Source organism: Aotus nancymaae, unplaced genomic scaffold, assembly GCF_030222135.1.
Source record: "Aotus nancymaae isolate 86718 unplaced genomic scaffold, 86718_ANA_hifiasm-v0.15.2.pri h1tg000067l, whole genome shotgun sequence".
NCBI lineage: Eukaryota > Metazoa > Chordata > Mammalia > Primates > Aotidae > Aotus > Aotus nancymaae.
In genome coordinates, this window is record NW_026988482.1 from 7,212,964 (window position 1) to 7,235,740 (window position 22,777).

Here is a 22,777-nt window from a genome sequence, read left to right on the forward strand (position 1 = left end):
GAAGGCAGATGTAGTTACTTCAGGAAAGGATGCTGTTTCAGAACTGTAGTTTCTGAATTGTAGCAGAAACAGCACAATAGTTCATGAGGGTCACATTTCAAGACCTCCAGTGGATGCCAAACTTTTAGCACTGAACCCTGTATACACTGTAAGAGGTAACTGATCTGATAACCATGTAGCCTGAGTAATGCAAAGAGCATATACAGCTGACCTACCTCCCCCTCCCCCACCACCCCTGACAGAACAGCTATAAGCATACTATATTCCTTCATAAAGTATATACTATCATGATAAAACCAGGCCTCTCAGCCTTTAATTTATCCCTCTGTAACACAACCCCTTCTGGACCACATTCTACAACAACTTTATATTTTAATACTACAAATTCTTATTCCAAAACTGGTTGAGAACAATTTGAAATAATCCGTCAGGCATACACTAAATTATTTCCACATGCTTATCAGAAACATGTTTAAGGGTAGTTTAAGAATATTAATTTACTGAAAGCTGCAGACACTTACAACATCCTGCCAAGTAAAATTTACAAATTAAGACCTGCCAATACTGCCTATGCTCCATCAATGGTATTTTCCATCACCCAGCTACCCAGATTAGAGGAAGAATGACATCTTGATGAATGTAACTGTGGGCTAAGATCACCTAGGTTCAGATCATGTTGAGGCTGCCACCTCAACAGCTATTTGAACGAAGTTACCATGTATCATTTCATTGCTAAAGATTACATGTAAAGTGCTTCCCAAAGTACCTGGGACATACTAAATAATATCTAAATTAGACAAAGGTCAGCAGACTAACACAAATAACCCACCTATAGTAACATCCCTACGATTGGTCATGAAAATTACTTAAATGCAAAAGAATACTAAGAACATGAATTTCAAGTACCCTCAAAGTTACTTACTGTAACTCCATCCCCAAATACACATCACTCTATTATCTAGTTATACACTCTGAATTTTCCAGGAATATAGAAATTCATCTCCCCATCCCGCACCCCCCAAATAGCAAAGATACATCTCAGCCCAAGGAACATAATGCCTTAGCGATTCAACTACAGAAAGTCTAATTATAACAGTTAGAACGAGAACACTTTGTAAACAGCTGCACCAGCGTTTTTCATTTGCGTTTATTTAAACACAGTTCTCAAAACATTTGAGTGAAATTGGGCCTCCTTTGGTAAGCAAAGGACCTGAAAATAATATTTAAAAAATGAACAGGCAAAGTCTTCAGTTCATCCATGACACAGGTGTAGTGTTCCCTTCTCTCGTCATGTACTTTGAAGCACCCAGTTTTTTCATATAGTCTAAAAGCTAGAAGAACAAGAGTATATTTATGGTGGAATGTATTGTCACTTGCTGATAACTAGTTGAAATACTATCACCCCCTTGTAACAGCTTTAAGAAACAGCCATTTAAGGCATACACTGTGTAACTCTTTGTATTTCCTGCTATACATATTACAGATTACATAAAAGCCGACAAATCCACATTTATATAAGCATTAAGCACTGGCTGTATTGTAGATTTTTAGTTCTAATACTAGCAGTACAGAGTTACAAAGCATAATTTTTAACACTTAGTTGCAGGTATAAGTATGGTATGTTTCATGAACTGGAGGAAAACGGGCCATCTGTCTTTAAATTTACTACTGACAACTGAATAGTTCTAAGCATTGATATGTTAGAAAGAAAAGTAAAAATCAAACTGTTTATTGTTGCTTTTTGCCATTTGGTAGCATTTTACACAGGCTTCGATCTTCAGAGTACCCTGGATTCAGTAGAAAAACCTTTTAAATGAAGTTTTGTACAATAGAAACTTCTCAGCAGTCAAAATTTAGACTGTAAAAAAATACATGCAAAACATACTTTTCTGAAAACACTTAACTTTGAACAAAGCACCGAACTACACAAATGCAGAATGAAAACAGCATTTCAACTCCACCAAAAGTAGTCATCATAAAAGGTGTAAAAGTCACCTAACTTCACTAGGCACTGTTCACTTTTTAAACAAGAGACAATAAAAAATATTGTCCACAAACAATATCCCAGCTCTAGGGCAGGTTTCAGAAAGTCTTCATGCTTTAATAGCGACCTGGGAAGAAAAGAATGAACATGCTATAATATTAAGTGAATTAATTATCAAGCATACTTTAATGCTGATAACTTTAGAATATTCTGCCATTAGCAAATTCCTATGTACCAGCCAACCCCACCCTGCCTGCATACTTCCATCTAAGTATTACACTAGAAATGAGATAGCAATGTTAAATAACAGAAATTGCTGAGAAGTATCACGGAATCTGAGAGCTAAAGGGCTAAGTAATTTCAAAATTTCACCTGATTCTGTGCTGTTCAAAATTTGTAAGGACTCTTGACAAGCTACTAAATGGTAGAAAATTATTATTTACTATTTCAATTAGAAACAACAGGAGTCTCTGAGCCTACTCTGGCTCAGGAAGCTGCCCAATTTTTCTTTCGGTTGTTTCCATTACTTTCCTGAACCCAAAAAACATTCAAGGTGTGTGGGGATATATTAAGTATACATTAAACTACCTGAAACCAATCCATTATCTGCAAAAGGGAAGTTACTTGGTATATTTTGTCAAAGCCAGCCATAGTACTACAATATAAACAATCACATTAAGATAAAAACTTACGAGGTGAGTACGATCGAGATCTGGAACGTGATCTGTATCCTCCACGGCTATAGTAAGGAGAAGGTGATCGTCTTCTACAAACAAATGTGAAGATTGTCCAAGTTTCCACAGATCACATTTAGACTAAACATATAAATTTATGACTATATGTACTGCCCCTTTATCAGTTCCCAAAAGAGGAAAGCTGCATCAACCTTCAAGGTCTGTTTAAGTCTTGAGAATGAAGCACATTATCAGGCCCAAATATCAAATAAGCACTCTAAATAACTTTCAGGGCAAATAATCCCTGCTATATCTTAATCTGGTTGGCTTTTAAATTTTATGTGTGTTAAGAGAGGTAAAAGAAAATTCCTGGTTGGGTGCAGTGGCTCATGCCTATAATCCCAGCACTTTGGGAGGCCAAGGCAGGAGGATCACTTGAGGCCAAAAGTTTTTAGACCAGCCTGTGACATCGTGAAAACCTGTCTCTATAAAATACAAAAAAATTAGCCGGCCATGGCGGTACACACCCCAGCTACCCGGGGGGCAAAGACTGCAGTGAGCTGAATCGCTCCACTGTACTCCAGCCTAGGCAACAGAACAACACTCTGTCTCCAAAACAATAAAAATGAGAGTAAAGTCCCATACCATTAAATAATTTCAACAATATCCTCATGAACTAACACCCAAAACTAATTTCACAAGCACTTCAGGATTTAGTTTGTGTAAAAAAGGCTGGCTTGAATGTACCTAAGATGCTTACAAAAAGCAAAGAAGATGTAATACAAGAACATATCAAAAGTAATGACAAAAAAACTAGTTCTTATCAGTGACTATCTTTAACTTCATTAAGGTATAAAATGGTACCACTAATAACCTATTGCAAACCCAATTAATTTTTACAAATATACAAAGACATTACACAGTCATTTAGTTTCATTTAGAATATTTTCATGAGCTTCAAACAGTCTGCTTTTGGGTATTTCACCTATAATTTACAAAATATTAGTAGGCAAACATATTTATGTGAAGCTTTCTATTGTCGTACATATGCTAAGTCCTCTCCTGGAATACCTGTAAATCTGATCCCTGTCTTGAGCAGCTCTCCATCCTCCTCCTCCTCCGCCTCCTCCTCTGTGAAGACACAAGGACAACATGCATTCAGTTTTGTAAAATTATGTCATTCATTCAGTACAATTAAAACTTTCATAGAGCATGAATGAGATGCTCCTTGTATGTCAAGTGATTTGCCACCCTTTTTAGAAACTGGCATAGAGCTCTCTCTGGTGGCTGAAATGAGTAGTATTAGAACACAGAACATTCCTAAGTGCTTTAAAAAAAAAAAAAAATCAAACAGGCCCGTCAAATTAATACCTTAAATACCATTCAAGAGAGTGATGCTTTAAAGACAAAAAAGGGTTTTCATGGGTGATAAAATGCTGAACAAGAACATACTTAAAAACTCACTTTCAATGATCCACAACTGCTAACTTCTTAAACATTACCAAATAATGTACAAAAAAAGACATCCGTGTCTTAATACAATTATCAAACAACTGTGGTCAATACTAACTACACTATTTCACTTGTCAAATTACACATTTTGACAAGCAAGGGAGGACCTAAATTTCTCAACTTTACTTCATTTTAAGCAAGTTATTTTCAAAGATATCTTTAACAATGATTGGCATTTCCCTACCCAAACCTCTAAATATCAAAATTTTGGCAATAACAAAAAGTCACTTACCCTTTTAATTAACGTCTTTAAAATTATTTTCTGGGTTTTTCAAAGCATCAGTTTTACCTGCCCCCTAAGCATACAACCCATGCATCAGCGATACCAAGAACTGCCTGAAAAGTGATGGCTTTCCAGAATAGCTTATGCAATTTGCTTTTATAAGCCATTGCAAATTTGTTTTTATAAAACTAAGACATAGGTTATAATTATTTTTTGATGTTTTTTAAAGATAGGGCCTTGCTCTAGTGGGAGTGTACCTGGCTCACTGCAGCCACAAACTCCCCAGCTTCCTGCCTCATTTTCTGTGGAGATGGGTCTCCTTATGCTGCCCAGACTGGTCTCAAATCCCTCAGTTCAAGTGATCCCCCTGCCTCAGCCTATAATTTTGCTTTGGCTTTTTCAGAGTGTCTTGATGTATTGCACAGAGTGGAATAGTGGTGCAATCTCAACTCACTGCAACTTCCACCTCCAAGGTTCAAGTGATTCTCCTAACTTAGTGTCCTGAGTAATGCCTGGCTAATTTTTTATTTCTGGTAGACAGGGTTCACTATGATGGCCAAGCTTGGCCTCTCCCCAGGTGCTGGGATTACAGGTATGAGCCACCACGCCTGGCCTGTCACTCTAAAACAGCCAATTCACATAAAAGAAAACACGTGGCCGGGTGTGGTGGCTCACGCCTGTAATCCAAGTACTTTGGAGGCCAAGATGGGCAGATCACCTAAGATCAAGAGTTCAAGACCAGCCTGACCAACATGGTGAAACCCCTGTCTTAAAAATAAGAAAGAAAAAATACGTTATTTTATTAACATTCCAAGTGACTTAAATCCCATTTAAATTCTAGAATATTGGAACAGAAATCCAATTACACATGAATTTAAAAAGACACATCACTTTAATATCTGGTTTAAGCTTCTGCTCTGCGTTTCTCACAGTACTACAGCAAAGCCTTTACCAAAGGCTAAAACTTAAGCATAGTGCTAACCTGTACACTGTAACTGAGATTCAGAAGGTGACCTTCATAACTTACCTGTATGATCTGCTATAATAGTCCCGATCATCATAGCCCCGATCATATCCTCTGTCATAGTAATCCCGACGGCGAGAGCTGCCACTATGAAGAAAAAAATACCAAGTGTCCCTTATATTTCTGGACGTGACTTTTTATATCTACTAATGGGTCTTTTCTGACACATTAACTAGAAAATTGACATTATGTCTGTTAAAATTCTCACCTATATTGAACAAGCACTGCCCTTTCCCTTGTTACAGTATATATAAACCTACTTAAAAAAAAATCTTTGGTTAAGGAAGCAGAGATCCTACCAGAGGTCAATTTGCATATCCCACATATTTCTACAAGGGTAAGAAAAACAGTACCACTTTGCTCTACTTAAGAAAATTTAGGTTGGACTCGGTGCCTCACGCCTGTAAATCCCAGCACTTTGGGAGGCTGAGGAGGGCGGATCGTGAAGTCAGAAGATCAAGACCATCCTGGCTAACACATGAAACCCTGTCTCTACTAAAAATACAAAAAATTAGCCAGGCGCGGTGACACGTGCCTGTATTTCCAGCTACTGGGGAGGCTGAGGCAGGAGAATTGTGTGAAACTGGCCAGGTGCAGTGGCTCACGCCTGTAATCCCAGCACTTTGGGAGGCCGAGGTGGGTGGATCACCGGAGGTCGGGAGATCGAGACCAGCCTGACCAACATGGAGAAACCCCGTCTCTACTAAAAATAAGCTGCGCGTGGTTGCACCTGCCTGTAATCCCAGCTACTTGGGAGGCTGAGGCAGAACAATTGCTTGAACCCGGGAGGCAGAGTTGTGGTGAGTCAAGATTACACCATTGCACTCCAGCCTGGGCAACAAGAGGGAAACTGTCTCAAAACAAAGAAAATTAAAAAATGCACTTGACAAAGAGTTATAGTTTTACCTGTAGTCCTGTAGTGGTTAAACTTCTACGAGAAAAATGCCCTAATTAGAAACATTTAATCAACTGACAGTCAAGTTAATGGCACAAACCTAAGTGCTGAATGAATACTTTCCACTAATACAAGTGCTTCTTTGACCACGGAACAACTGCCAATTATGTTTATTTTGAAAATAAACTTACTAGGTAGGTCTCCCCATATAAATTCCTGGTGTTGGTGTATGTGGTCTTTTTGTTATAGAGAAATCAACTCTGATCCTACGCCCATCAAGCTCCATTCCATTGGCACGTTCTTTAGCCTTCAAAAGAGAAATAAATGGTCATATACATCCTGAACAAAACCACTAATTATCCTGTGGCCATGAGTAAGGTCCCACTGAAGATTTCAGTTGGGTACTTTAAGTTATCTTAATGTTAGCCAGAACATAAGGTCTACAACTTACAAATGTGTTGTTCCTACACTAATATTCATTTGTATAAGCTACTCATAAAAACTTGAAGTAATTATTGTACCTAACTACAATCCTGACAGTGTTTCCAGCTCCAAAGCAATACATAGTTGGCAAATTATAGCCTGTAGGTTGAATCTGGCCAGCTGGCTGTCTCTGTATAACCCATAAGCTAAGAGTTTAAATAACTAGGGGGAAAAAACAGTATTTAACAACAAGTGAAAAAACACATGAAATCCAAACTCCAATGCCCACAAATAATTTTTTATTGGAATAGGGCCTCATTCATTCATTTGGCTGCTTTTGGGTTAAAACAGCAGACTTAAATAGTTGTGACTGAGATTCTACGACTCAAACCTGAACATATTTATTATTTAATCCTTAGTTTTCTTAGCCCTTTTCTGGAAGCCAAAAGCTAAGGCTGAAGCAAAGCCTTGTACATAGTTAGGTACTTATAGTTCCTTTTCCCAGAATATGTATTAAGTGTTAATAGCATACATTTAAAGAAACATTCTTTCATCTAAATAGAATTTAAACTTCAAATTCCAAAAATCTTCCAGTTCAGATGTTCAAGCTAGTGTTTATGCCCCAGGCAGTTTTTGGCACTAGACATAAAGATAAAAATTATGCTATTTTCTGAGAGCTGTGATCCCATTGCAAAATTTAATTAGGAAATGGGCGAACTTAAGTGAATCCTACTTATACCTTTGGCATCTCAATTTTTCCTAAAATGAAGCTGTGTATCTTAAGAAGTCTCTTTGAATCTCACAATTCCACAGTCAGTAATTATAACTAGTTGCATTCAACTTTTATTGCTCCAGTACGTTACCCCTTTAATAAGTTTTCCTTTTTAACAATTTTAATTTCCATAAAAACCTACCTACATTAAGTGATTTTACCTGGAGCTCAATTCCTAATCTCAACATTGACTATTAGAGGGCTTGTCAGTTTTTCCTCTTCCTTCTACTTGAAGGGTACTTGAGCTACCATCCTTTAAATGTGGTCTGGACTCACAGATCCTTACTCTTTCTACATTCTGCCTCAAGACCAATCAAAATCCAAACATGTCATCATTCACTTAGCAAAAAAGGAACAACATTTTCCTTCTGCATCATAACTTTATTTTGGCTATTTTTGACTCTAGAATGTAAACTCATTGTAAACACTAACTAGGTACCCTGACAGAATTGGGGTATAGCTGACCAATAGTTGGCAACTAATGAAGCAGGTAGTAGGACCAACTTCGCTAAGTCATACAAACTTTTCTGTTATTCTGCATGTATCTGAGTCTCAAGAGGCTGGAGAAAAAGTTCAAAGTATTACTGACTTCTTATCCTAGCAACTGGTCACTTGTATTTGGTGTTAGTAGAACTGGTAGTTTACAAAGAACAGGTTGACTTTTACTTACTTCCTTGGCATCATCTACATTTTCAAAATACACAAAGGCAAATCCTCTTGAACGCCTAGACTGCTGGTCATATACAATAGACACATCGGCAATGGGACCATATTTAGAGAACACTTCTCTTAGATCTCTTTCTGTGGTATACAAGCTCAACCCAAATACTCCAAGACAACAGTTAGGATCAGGATTTGCCTAGAAAAAAAAAAAAGTGAATTTTAAACTTTGAAAAGTTGTCATAAAATCAAAGTTTTAAAAAAAGGGAGCTGTATACTAGCCAAAATGGCACTAACAAGAAAAGTACGTAATTAGATCAAACACCACTTAGAAATTACAGCAAGTACTGCAGGCATTTTTGGGAATGGTTAGGAAAGAATGCAAAAGAAACAATTTCAACCTTTGAATTAAGTAAGTTGGGGAAACAAGTACTCATGCTGGTGAAAAGCAACCTGGCATCTTTCCTTCTATGAATTTATTCTAAGAAAAATTAATACATTCATAATGACACACAAGGATAACTGGAACCACAATGTCTATTAGCTAGAAAAAATTTTAATGTTGATTCAACAGAATGTTCTCAATTGCCAAAAAGATAAGCATATATAATTTTATTTTTTTAGAAGCATAACACACAAGTGTATGTACATAAATGAAGCCTGAGGGGATGTATACCAAACCATTTTACAGGTCATAAACAGCTTGCAATCACTATAAGAAACAAGAGTCGGCCAGGTGCAGTGGCTCATGCTTGTAATCACAGCACTTTGGGAGGCCAAGGCTGGTAGACTGCTTGTAGTTCAGAAGAGCAGGAGACTAGCCTGGGCAACATAGTGACACCCTATGTCTCTACAAAAATACAAAAAGTAGCTAAGTATGGTGATGCATGCCTGTAGCCTTAACTACTCAGGAGGCTGAGATGGGCGGATAGCTTGAGCCTGGAAGGTAGGGGATGCAGTGAGCTGAGATTGCACCACTGCACTCCAGCCTGGGCAACAGAGACGGACCCTGTCTCAAAAAGGAAAAAAGATGAAAGAGGAAAGAATAAGGAGTGAACCGTATATGTTGCTAACATCCCAGATGCTGTGATGAATTCATCTAAAGATTCCATTCATTTCATAAAAGATTAGGGAAAAATTCTACTTTAAAAACATTGGCTGGGCGCAGTAGCTCATGCCTGTAATTCCAGCACTTTGGGAGGCTGAGACGGGTAGATCACAAGGTCAAAAGATGGGAGACCATCCTGGCCAACATGGTGAAACCCCATCTCTACCAAAAATGCAAAAATAGCTGGGCGTGGTGACAGATAACCTGTAATTCCAGCTATTTGGGAGGCTGAGGCAGGAGAATCGCTTGAACCCAGGAGGTGGAGGTTGCAGTGAGCTGAGATTAGGCCACTGCACTCCAGCGTGGGCAACAGAGTGAGACTGAGTCTCAAAACAAAGGAAAGAAAGAAACATAAAAATGTTAAGTCCCCCACACCCTTCATCTAAACCACTTGGATTATACAATGAAATCACAATCAATACCATCTCATTTGAAGCCTTTCATGAAATATAAAAAATGCCTTAACACCCAAAAGAAACTAGCTTCAAATTAAATGGGAAAGTTAGGAGAGCATCTAACTGGGTTTATGCAACCTAGAAAACGAATAACGTTGGCATAGAACTGTATTTGGAAATAATGTGCTAATACTATAGTATAGTAATGCACAGTGGGAAGTTTTTTTTGATGGACTAAGGAGTTACACCATTGTGTCAATATTATGCTTAAACGACAGGCAGCCCAAATGCAGACCCCCATCATAAAAGATTAACTTAAAATAACTTAAAAGATGCTATTTCACTTACACACCCACTGCTAAAGCTCTACTGTCAAAATCAGCTCTTTGAGAAAAAGTAAATTTAGGCAGTCCACTGCTTCAAAATCAGTTTTTCATCTTACCCGATTCCCAACATGACGCCTGCGAGTAGACATGGGAGAATGACTGTGGCTGTGCCGTCTGCGATAATCTCGACTGTAAGACCTGCTACGCGATCGTCTATGGGAGCGGGAGCGAGACCGTGACCGGGTATAATGCCTTCGGGAACTTCTTCTGGACCTAGACCTGCAAGACAAAGACTTCAAGGTTACGACTCACTGACAACAGATATTGTCTTCTTTAAGTTTATTACTCTGTTCTAAAGTTAAACTCCCAAAGCGGGAACAATCCAGGAATATGCTAACATGGTTACCAATTAAGTAGGATCAATACTTTTTTCTCTATTTATAGTCATTTCAACTTTGCTAGGAAGCGTTCTAAAAACCACAAGCTCTTCTCCAGTATTTCTTCCAATTAAAGATATATTAAACTTTACATACTTACCTTTTGCAAATCAAAGCATACAGCATTTTACTAGCTTGGCTTGTGCCCCTTTCCCCCTCAGAATACCATTCTCTACTTTTTGTCTATTATTATGCCCACTATTAATTTAATACAGTAACAAAACCACAAGTATTCCCAGCAGTTAAAAACAAAAACAAAATCAAGTGGCTCTTGACTAACTAGAGTGACTCTAAGTTGTCATCTAAACCAGGACACATTTGAGAAAAGGGGTGCTGTTAATTATGCCTGACAAGAGGCATAAACTGGTATCGTCCCAGGCAAACCAGGATGTATATATAGCCTACCACTGACCAACATTTAAAAAAAAAAAAAAAGGCACACCATATACTTATTTATCAAGAATTGCAATTACTGAAAGCCAATGTTCTACAGTATATTTGCCATGCTAATAAGCAGTTTACTTACATTCAGTAAATCCTCATAACAACCCTGAAGAACTGGTACTGTAATAATTATTTGCCTTTTATAAAGAAGCTAAAGCTGAAAGGTTATGTAATCTGCCCAAACCAGCAAAAAAATAGAGAATCCTGACTCCAAAAGCCCAGGCTCTTAACCACTTTTAGTCTTGTCTCCCAGAACTTAAGTTCACTTCTAGTACCAATATTTAAATAAGCCAACAAATAATCTAACCCTCTCTACCTTCCTGGTTTACAAAGCACACACCACTTTCAAAGCTAAGAGTAATGAGAAAATCTCAAGACAGTCTTTCTTACCTAGATTCAGATCTGGACCTGGACTTTGATCTGGAACGCCTGGAATCTTCCTTGGAGCGAGACCTTGCAGGGGTATGCCTTGCAGATTTCCCCGATCCGTGAGCACTTCCACTTCTGGAAGCAGAACGGGATTCCTACACGTAGATGTTAAAAGTTTAATTTGTACACTTTCTGGGCAACTTTAAAAACAAATAAGCTGCTGTGAGATAAATGGTGAGGGACAGCAATCCCCTTCCAAGACAAGAAAATATAGGTAAGGGCAGGAACTGAGTATACCTGGTGTTAATTGTTTCATTGCTCCAAACAACATAAGTCAATTAACTTGTCCTTTCTTCCACCTTTTTGGAGCAGGGATAAAGGTTATTTGACTCCACTTCCTCCAGAAAGGGGTGCCAAAGCCAAGCAGTTAAGGGAACTGCCCAAGGACTGTGTTTTCAGAATGTTACTCCGTAAAGACTAGGGTGAGACGGAACCTTATTAACTATGACACCTATACTTTATACCTATTTCAATCAAGTTGCAATCAATAAAACAAAACTCTATAAAATGTATTGAATTTACTTAAAAATGCTTGATTTTAACCTTGACCTTTCAAGTTATATTTGTAATTCAGTGATAAAAGAGAGAAAGTCAATGATCTCCGTTTCAAGTTCTAGAGAAAGGGAGAAACCTAGTGGAAAGCAAAGGCTAAACCCTGTAAAACCCTATTACATCTAAATATGGTGGGAGGCCCCCTAAAGAAACTGAAAGCAACCAGATGGAGCTATATACAACAGAACAGTTAACTACACACAAGTAAGAGTAGAGACGGTGTCAGAGAGATCCACCACAGATTCTTCAGCTAAATAACGATGAGCCAGGGCAAACTTAGGAAAAACCAGAAATTAACCTAACTTTCCTAGTTACTTAAATACACATTAAAACCAGCACAGCTAAATCAGGAGGTTCTAATCTAGGGCCCAGGAAGCAAAAGAGTATAGAACTATATACAAAAGCCAAAATTCAGGTTAACTATTGTATACTCATAGCTTTCCCAATCGAAACTGGGATTGGCTGGCAGGTTGGGGAAGGACGGAATCTATAATGAAAAATGGCAAAGGAATGGCTAACCAGTTCATCAACGAGCTAAAGACATATAGTCGATTTATCAACAAAAGAGTATACTAAGTAATGAAACCAAAGAAAAGTTCTGCCAAGGCACCAAAACATTAGATGAGGAAAGGGACAGAACCTACTGCTAGTCAGTCTGATAGCTAGGTAAAATTATCAAGACAACCTTTAAGTCATCCAACTTAGACAAAAAAGTCAGGTGGGCCTTTCTACTTGAGAGAGCAAAAATGACAAGACTCAAAAGGAAGCAGTATTACAATAAATCACTATAGGGCATGAATCAAAGGTGAAGCTCCCAGATAAAATTTAATCACAAGAGATTTCCTTGTTTGATACATTTTCAGAGTATTCTGGACATTCTTGAAAGGATAGAAGATAGAAGGTTATTTTAAATTACAGCTCAAAACACTTTGTAAGATAGTTCTGTGGTTTACAGCATAATGGAGAAAATTTGGATGATCCTTTGGTGCTCAGGGGAGGTCTCTAGGCCCCAGAGACTCCAGAAACTTTCAAATGACTTCAAAGCCATTATAAAACATGGTGGAGTGACATGAAACCTGACAGCCTTTCCCCTCTAACTCCATGAGTGACTAACAAGAGATTAAAAGAAAAAGATGGTACCCTTCTTTATTAGTGAGGACATCTGCCTTTAATATCAAGAAATGGTTAAAGGACGTAGTGATGCTCTGGGGACAAACCCTTGGGGTTCCCTATCAAATATTTGGAACAGGCACTTCCCTTCTCTCCATGGAAAAAGGAGGAAGTCTTGAAAATTGAGGGTGTAGTTTCTGCTATTTTTACCACAGGCAAAAACTAATATAGGTAAGAAGATAGAAATGGGGAACTCAAAAGTTGCTAAATGCCTTTTTGATTCCAACACTAGAAAGATTACCTCAATGGAAATGAAACAATTTTCTCAGGAAGTGAAAGCAAAATATGGGTGCTTCACAGTAATGGTTAACAGAAACCAGTCAGCCCAGGAATCTGAGTATAAAGGAAGAATGGGTCAAGTCAAGACCCTCTTCAAGCCCCTGGCTTTATTTTAACAGAAAAACCTTTATTCTAAGCTAAGTTGTTTCACCAGCCTGTCCACTGAGGGAAGAGATAGTACTCCTAGTCTAGAATATAAGACTTCATGAAGTTTTCTCACTAAATTCTGGCAGATCACAGATCAAAGATATAATACTTGTGAAATCAAAGTAGTTTTCACTCAGCCTCCAAAACTAACGACTACGCAGCAGATATATTTTGTAAGCAATCATTTCTTAGGCCAGGAATAAGGGTAATACCAGAATGCAAAGGCTTCTTTTTCTATACTGACACTTGTTTGGGCTAACACTTAAACGTCTCCATCCTCTTATCAGGTATATTTTCTTGAAAAAGTTAAAGCCTTCTGAAGTTCTTCTGGCCATTTAACTGGATGGGAAATATATATGCAAGGGAATAAACATAGTCTACAAGAAACAAGACCTAAAATCGGCACCCAAATCAAAAGCAGTGTTAACTTTAAATCTTAATGCACAGACAGGCAAATCTGTAAAACCAGTTGGGGAAAGCCCCTGAACATAAGGATGCTTCAAATTCCACTCTTACGTTGACATAGTCAACACATTAAAACTGTATCGACAGACAGAACTGGACACCACTGCCTCAAAGGGACCATGAACCTAAAACAGCATGAATCAAGTAAAGCTAAAATTTCACTTGGGGAAAAAAAAATACTCAGGGAGCCAATCAAGCTCTCACAGACTGAATCTCAACTATATCCTAATACACAACCTGCAGGGAACACATCAAGTAAAAATACAACATACTTAGCCTTCCAACATAATCTACATCTCCCTATTCTGAGAACAGTAATCACCTTACACAAATGTATTTGAAAGAAGGAATAACCATCCAATCCCTGTATTATTTTAAAAACTCGATGTAATTTATTAGATTTAAAACAGGCTCACAAACACAGATGTGCACTAAATCTCTACAGCATTTTCAAATACAGAAGCCTCAACTGGAGTCTACTTCTAGGCGGTCTTGACTTAGGCACCTGCGTCTCTTAAAAATAGCGTGTTTACAATAACCAGGTTAAGTCTGACTTACTTGACTTAGTCAACTTCAGAAGTTACAGGCTTCCTACTAATTTTTTCCCTTGGCACAAGTATCTTCCTGAAATGTTGTCATCAGGTCCTTTCTTCCTTCAACTTAATGCAGTCTTCCCCACACTGCCTGTTCCCAGAAAACAGAAGCCTGCCTCCTCATCTTCTCTATGGCCCAAAGAGGCACACTAGGACCCACAGATGCTTTGGCCAGGGGGAAAACAAAAACAAATGGACCCAACGGTTCATTAGCAATGTTTTCTCACCTTCAGTCTATCCAGCTTGGGTCATATAATCAGATTCCAAATTGCTTTCTTTCCCTTAGTGGGCTGGGGGTTAAGAGGTCTATTCCTCTTTTGCACCCCAAGGACCTGTCGGGTTTCTTAATAAAAGAATCCATGGGCTTCAATTAAAATGTAATATTTGTTCACATCACTTTTACCTCAGCTACCTGCTTGCTCTTTGAGTAATTTTGGAACATAAAAGTAAGTTATATTATCATTAGTTTATTACGGCAAGAAATTTGGCAAAGCAACAAAGCAACGCAAAACCTTTCATAAATGAGAAAATTTTCTTCTGCTTTCAAGATACAGAAATAAATAGGCCTAAAAGCATCAGAAAATAGATTCTCCAAGAAATGCCACTTAAGTCACTTTCTCCAAGAGCATGAAGACCTGACAACTCTCAGAGAAAGTTTATTTCAGGAAGAAATGCATGAGATGATACCCCTGGCATTCTCGATTGGGTAGAAAACTGCTGGCTGGCTACTACTGGGTATTATTTTAATATATGTGTACTTGTCTTATCCAGCTGAGAGTAACTTTACACCAATCATTTGACTCTTCTACTCAGCTAAAACAAAACACAGAAAAAGAAAAGACAGAGCTTTTAGGTTGAATTTCTCCTTAAGTGGTAGGGATGGGGAACTAGAAAACAGCTCCTTTGTAATCTGTACCTCTAACATCATTACAATAGCGAAATGTTGATAACAGAAAAGGAGAAAAGGGAATGAAAGCATCTGCCACTATTGCACTTTGAAACAGCTATCCTGTTCACTTGTGTGACCCACCTCTTAGAAGGTGAAGCGACTGTATTTTATCAATAACTCTAGTCATTCAGCTGGAATAGGCATTAAGCAGAAACAGAAACTGAAAAATCATCCCTGTTTATTTAGCAAATATGCATCTTAAAGTTAGGGCCCAAATGCTCTTTGAATTCCACTACTGCTATACGGGGGAAAAAAACCCTAACACTGATGACAAAGGGAAATATCTTACTCAATGCTTTGTTTGTTGGATTTTGGGGGTTTGGTTCTACAACCATCCTGGCATTCTTTTGAAAACCGTTTTACAGAGTATTTTACATTACTTAGTACTGAAGGAAAGGGGTCAGTGCAATTTAAGAGTCCAGGGAGGTGGCAAAGACCAGTTCCAACCCTGAAGGTATTCACTCGTGCCCCAGGACCAGCAACATTAGATAGGTGAAAAGTTTATCTAGAGAGGACAAGATGCCCACTGTTACCCATGCTGGAGAGCTCACTGCTGCCGGGTGTTTGACTACAATAGATTATTTTGCATTTCAATCATTTCACTAAGCAGTTAAAATCAGAATTACCTAATTTAAACGATTCCCCTGGAAGGCACTTCTTTACCCTGTATATATTTTCTATTAAACAAATAATGCATGCATGTTTAGCAAAATATACAGGGACACATAAACAGACTAGTAATTACTTAGCGTAGTGCTTTCTGATTCCAGATTACTTCTTATCTTAACTTCATTTTTATTTCTTTTCTTCATTCTTCCGTTTCAAATTCTGACTTCTTTCATCTTCCCCACTTCACACAAATTGCTCAATATTCTACAAGTGGGACTTCTGGTCTGATAATTAGCATGCATTCTTTCTTTTATTTTTTCAAATTTCAGCTTCACTTATTCCTGAGCTTCAAATACTCATTTATAAAACTTGTCAAATGACGACTTCCGCATTTTCCTTCTTCAACATTAACCTTAATAGAAAAAGAACAGGATGAAGAATATTTTAAAACTCCAGGATAAAATCCAGTGCCAAAACTGAAACTAGAAAAAAAATCCCTGTTGATTTGGATTAAAAAAAAAAAAGAAACTAGAATATGCAGCTCAAAAAACTGAAACTACATAGTTTTCTGCTGGTTCTAGAATATATGGTAATCAATCTCATTTGTCTACTACAAATAGATTTATCATGCTTAAGCTGAATGTGAAGTGCGCCAGTGAACATTTACTGTTCATTTAACATTTTAAGAACTATTAATTACATTTCACACTTCTTACAGTAAATAGAAAATCGGGTAAGTGTCAAAAGCACACCTCTAGTCAAAAAGTGACATATTAATACCTAAGTGCAAGAAAGGAAAGTACGGACAATTCATTTGTATGATGACAAAGGCTCAGGGTTGAAAGGGTTTACGGTATTGTGACTTGTCTAGATAGTAAAAAGAAACGTATTTAACGTCACACATTTTTGTACTGTATTAGAGCTCTGTAGAAAGACAATGTCAGAGAGCCTGACAATTTGGAACTGTAGTGTTCAACCCACCCCTGGAAAAGCTGCTCTAGTGAGATTTTATAGTATGAATCATAAAAAGACAAAATCAAGTCAACCATCTACAAAATATGCCAGTAGCTATGAAGGAAAGCAGAACAAACTTGAATCCAACAGTGGTATTTTCAAAGAATTTTGTTTTACATTTCCCCCTCAATGAAGAAAATATTAAGTCTTCTGGATGTCCAAAGGAGAAATTCTACTTTAAAAGGTGGCACTATTAAAGAGAAAATTATAGCTCACCGCCTCAAATAATTAAAAAGATTGAATTTAGTTGTTCTGTAAATATCTGTTGAACACGCTAATACTGCCTCCATAGAACATTCTAGTTTTTTACCCTACATTTCACCTTAACAATCTTTTGTCAATCATTTCCTCCAAAAAAAAATGTTAAGGCTTTGTTTAAAAAAAAAACAAAAACAAAACTGCAAGTCTTTATACCTGTCTGGGCATAAAGACAACCATCACTAGCCTGGCAAGTGCTGTGATGTCTTTCCTAACAAAAGCATAATTTCCAGTCTAGTTTTAAAGTCAATCGTTTATTTAATCCAAAATATTTTAAATCTTTTTATTTCAGGGAGTTACAGTCATTGGTTTTCTTTAAATGTCCATCACTAAAATGTAATGGGAAATGTTTTCTGGCAGCACAAATGTAATCGTGGAATCAGAATGCCCAAGCAGGTTTCCTTAGGGCCTTCTAAACGTTGGATACAGACAGGGCACTTGGATACAGAAGATACTGGAATAGAGGCCACACTTCTAGCTACCACAGCTGTTTTCAATATGGGGACTTTCCTGTTGTTATTTTATTACCCATTCCCAACCTGCTTCCTTCTCTTATAATCTTAGAACAAAGTCATTACTAGATTAACATAAACACTAGATTTATTTCAAGTCAGTTGCTAAGTTCAAGTGGCTACTTTATAAAATCAGAAGACAAACTCTTGGGCTAATGTTATCACATACATTTAGTTAAGAGATCCTACTTAGAAATAAACAGAAACTTGTCCTAGCACAACACAATTTTTGTTAAAATGATTCTAGGGGATACAACTGGAATCCATTTAACATTAAACATGCATAAGCTCATTAAGTCGACTGACAGGGCAGTATTTTAAAAATTGGGAGGGATGGGGCAAATAAAAACTCATTAATCCTGTTATGTTATAAGGTCAATGCTCTCATCAATATGAGTACATTTCTTTCTGGCAGCCAAACTGTCTACCAGAAGGGTGAATGGATAGAAAAATCTTTAAAGACTGGAGAATTGGGCCGGACACGGTGGCTCACACCTGTAATCCCAGCACTTTGGGAGGCTGAGGAGGGAGGATCACCTGAGGGTCAGGAGTTTAAGACCAGTCTGGCCAAAATGGTGAGACCCCCCCCCAACTCTGTTAAAAAAAGACTGGAGAATAGTGTCTGGAAAAAACCATCATCTGAAATTAGTTGTAGGCCCGTGCTTATAAAAACACTCTTGCAAAAATAGCACACTCTTAAGTTTACATTCATAAAACATTCAGTACTTCCTAGTGAAAGCAAATATTCAAGACTTTTTGACTTTTCAGAAGACTACCTTTTAACCTAATTTCTAAACACAAAAATTAATACAAAGAAAAAAAGGGACCCTCATCCAAACTGTCACGTAACAATCCATGATGATGTGCCATCAATCTCAATGTAACCTCCAAAACCCAATTCAAAGCAAAGGTTTTCGGGAATGTCAAGACTGTAATTTCCTATAGTGAAGAACTTGTTTGGCTTACATTTTAAAAACGATACTAAATGATTTCCATATCTAGTTTTACATATCCCACCCTCAATACTAACCTGGGTCAAAACACTTAAAATTCCTATGCATGTCACCATGCTTTAACAGTCACATATGTAGAAACACTGATCAACATAAAACAAAACGCTAAGGCTCAAGAAATATACACAACTGTAACTATGTCCTTGTCCTGGGCAAATAACTACTAGAGCATTAATATTTACCACCTAGGTTTGGGGTTTTATTGAAGAGAAAGAAGGAAAAAAGGCTATGCAAGACAAATGCCATTAACACTCCCCCCACCACTTGAATTCCTCAACTTTTTGGCAAAACCAGTAGTACTTACCTTATAAAATCACTTGTAACGTCAGCTTGAAAATGTCACGTTCTAGTTCCAGACAATATCCACAATATTAAAACATTCTTGTTTAAAACCAAGAAAAAATATTTCAACCTGGTTTCAAGAGACTGATAGACCTAACTAGACTCATAACAATACAAAACAATTTCCTATTTGACAATTCAATCCCTTTTTAAAGGAATTTGGTGAGATGGCTACAATCCTTTAATAAGAAGTAGATTGAGAGATGTTTCAGTTTTGAAAATTAGAATTTAGATTTAGGAGCTAAAACCAAGGAATATAAAAAGACATCCCAAGATTAGGCAGAAGAGGAGAAAAACTGCAGAATTTGAAAGGCAGGTTTGATGAGTTGGTGTCTAGATGCTATTTATCTCTAAAGATAACGTGCGACTATTGTTGCAAACACACTGGTTCTACAAAAATAACAGCCAGTATTCTATCAGAGTATTTGCTGGGTCAAAACATTTTCTTTAATCTGGTCCATAAATCAGTGTCTCCTTAGTTTCTGTATTCCTCTAGTAAAGACTCATTTGTAGAAACTCATTACAATATTGAGGAGATTAGAACATTACACCGAGTGCAAGATCAACATACAAATCTCACACCCTACACACTGTGATCATTATAGGGCTCTAAAGATTACCCTACACTTCTAAACTTGCTATAGACTTTTTATTCAAATTCTTGACTTAACTGCTAGGAGTGTCTCTTTTTGCGAAGAAAAGGTACTAGTCAACCCCTTAATAAAAATTCAAGCAATTTTAGTGTTGGGGAGGTGGGGGTGAAGGGGAAGGAAAAGAGGCTTGAATCTGGAGATTAAAATGAGACCGATCTTACTTTCGAAAGTGGTTTGGCCAGATCCGGTTAAGTCTGCTAATTAGACCCCTATAGACTGATTTAGTGTAAATCTATTACCTTTGAGATGGAGGGAAAAATAAATCCCACAAACCAACAAGGGATAAGGGACACAGTGAAACAGTTTTTAAGTGTCATTATATTCATCCAATAAATACTGTATTCTATTAGTTATCAAATTGGGAATAATTTATCCCACACACCCAACCTTAAAGGGGAGAGACAACAATAAACTCCTACAGTTACTAGAAAAAGGTGGGGCACAGAAGGGTGGGGATGTCTGGATTAGAGACACATAAATAAGGGAGAATTCCAGCTGATTTGAAGAGATTAGTGATTTACATTAAGCCAGTCCAGAAGCCTGGAGTTGAATGAAACTCATTTTTCTCGCTCCAGAGAAGCATTTACCCCACAGGCATGTCTAAGATTAAACTATTCCATTGAGCTTTAAGGTTTTCCTAACATTGCTTTGGAATCCTAGACTTCCCAATTTTATTCAGGTGTATTCCAACCCTTAAAAGTTCCAATTGGAACACAAACACCAAACAAAACAATGTAAGTATTTCATAACTTCAATGTTTAGAGACCTCGGCCAAAAAGCCAAGATAAGAAAAACATCTCAATTTTAACACATTTAAGTTAACCTCCCTCTACATTTGAAAGATTGTGAACAAAACAATGTACTTTTTACTAGTAGAAAGAAAACCACCAATCCGAAAATTTCAAATTTCTCTGGAGCCGAGTCTCAAACTGGAACTTAGTTCCTTCAATTGTTTCCGTTCTCGCGTAAAATATACTAATTAACTCTTCCGGCAATTTTCCATTCTCAAGCACACCATATGCAGCTTCTTCAAGTGTATTCAACTGAGAGTTCCCCTAGTCAGAAGCCAGTCATTTTCTGTTTTTGAAGAGTACAAAGGTACCCAACAACTGCTGTTTAATAAGGAAAGACTTTAAAATCGCTTACTTTCCAGTCTAAACGCCAATAACTAGTTTTAAAGGTTGATTCAACTGCCAACAAAGTCACTCTTAACTTTTGAGCCCAATCCCTACTTTCTTACCCATGAAAGGAAGAACTTAAAATCTAAACTCGTGACACTGGAGTCAATCCTCTTAAGGTAAAACATGAAAAACTGAAAACTCTATGCTCATTCGAATATGTAAAGGCAAGGCTTGAATAGTTCAAACCAAATTAATCAGTTTTGGCTCCAAACTGGTTACTCTCGCTTCATCATTAAGGTGCCAGGAGGTAAGAAAGTTTCTTTCTAAACTACTCTAAAGAATCATCTAAACTATTATTAATACAAACTTTTGCTAAGACATTTAATAGTCTTATTTACCTGATAAATCATACTCAGATCTTAAGGTGGCTCTACCAGTAAGGGAAAACTTAGGTAACAAGTTAAAAAAAAAAAAAAAGCACAAATTACTCGCATAACAGCCTCAAAAAATCAATTTCTGTGGTGCTTTTTTATTACCTTCCTACTGAGAGATTCCTAATTCAGCAATCCTTGTATCTTCACGTCATCATTCAATGCTCTGCGAATCTAATACCCAGAGCCCCACTGAGCAGTTTTGTATGTCGTTTAAACCCTACAACTGTCTTGTTCCGGCAATTCAACTGACCCTCACTGAACACCTTTAAGAGGTGGAAACTTAAAGGAAAGAAAATTGTACCCAACACACGCTGTGGTTCTAAGTATTAGAACGCCTCAAAACAAAGGAAATAACGGCGCCGTCAATTGTTGCCCGTCAATTTCTCCTTCACAATTCTGGGGAAAAGCGACGGCCACAAAATCATCTTAGCGACTTTGTGGTCTGCTCTAATAGCTTACTGATACGGATTTTTGCCTGGGAAGCCCTTTCGGTATCAGAAAAAAGCACTTCATTGATGCCAAACACAAAGCCCTCGCGCAATCCCCTCCACCTAACGGGCCCAGAACTTAGTCGATCTCGGATTAGTTTCCATCTTAAGCCCCAAGGACATACGAGACTCCGTCCTTCCCGGGGAAGCAAAGACGCCTTCGTTAACCTCAACACTGGGCCAAAGACCCCAAAGAATGTTGTCTGTCCCCTCCCACCCTACCACGCGGCCTTGCGAGGCGCAGTCCGCAGCGGGTCGGGCCCGAGTAGCCGCGCGGCTCCTCCGCCATTTTGTGCCTCTGGCAGCGCGCCCAGCCCGCCAGTCCAAGATGGCTGCGGCGGACCTTCGCAGGAGAGCAACGGCGAAAGAAGATACCACTCCCCTCCCCCAACAACGCGGGGACGCAGCGGCCATTTTCATCTTCCCCCGCTTATAACGAGAGAAACGGCCGTCTCGGGCAGAAGCCACATAAACCCGCCGGGGACCTCCCTCCTTCACGACCAAAGGCACTAAGGCACTATCCACAAGGGCTTTTTTGGCTCAACGCTGCTCCCTTGCCTGCCCTCCCAGCCTCAGACTTCGGAGCCTAAAACGCCGCAGCCTCCCGGCCCAGGGCCGATGGGCCTAGAAAAAGACGGAAGGAGCTGGGACCACACAGCCGCCCCCTACACCAGCTCTACGTACCCGCTCGCCGTAGTTCTGCTCGCCGCTGTCGCTCATGACTCCTGGCTGTTGTCGCCGGTCGAGGTGCTTCAATCGAAGCTGCCAACCTCTCGCGCCTTCTTTAAGGAGGCTCAGTCGCAGCCCCGCACGACACGCCGGTGGCCCAGCCGCTCAGAGCAGAACCGCTCCGCACCGCCTCCACACAGGCT

General features: G+C 38.4%; 1 protein-coding gene across 1 annotated transcript; it reads right to left on the bottom strand.

Moving 5' to 3' along the window:
- Positions 1–1,129: 1,129 nt before the first annotated feature.
- Positions 1,130–22,777, bottom strand: TRA2B (transformer 2 beta homolog). Its single transcript, XM_064366907.1, has 9 exons — positions 22,590–22,777; positions 11,268–11,401; positions 10,113–10,275; positions 8,178–8,366; positions 6,504–6,619; positions 5,421–5,504; positions 3,730–3,789; positions 2,677–2,750; positions 1,130–2,111 (listed from the first exon to the last, which is right to left on the bottom strand). Exons 1-9 carry the CDS (start codon positions 22,623–22,625, stop codon positions 2,101–2,103), a joined length of 867 nt encoding a protein of 288 aa, XP_064222977.1. The 5' UTR covers positions 22,626–22,777; the 3' UTR covers positions 1,130–2,100.

Excerpts from the sequence above, each read along its gene's own strand:
- TRA2B (XM_064366907.1), bottom strand. The coding sequence starts at position 22,625 with ATGAGCGACAGCGGCGAGCAGAACTACGGCGAGCGG. Across the intron at positions 10,276-11,267 it reads AGGTCCAGATCTGAATCTAG|GTCTAGGTCCAGAAGAAGTT; the intron begins GTAAGAAAGACT and ends TTTGTCTTGCAG. Across the intron at positions 6,620-8,177 it reads ATGTAGATGATGCCAAGGAA|GCTAAAGAACGTGCCAATGG; the intron begins GTAAGTAAAAGT and ends TCTCTTTTGAAG.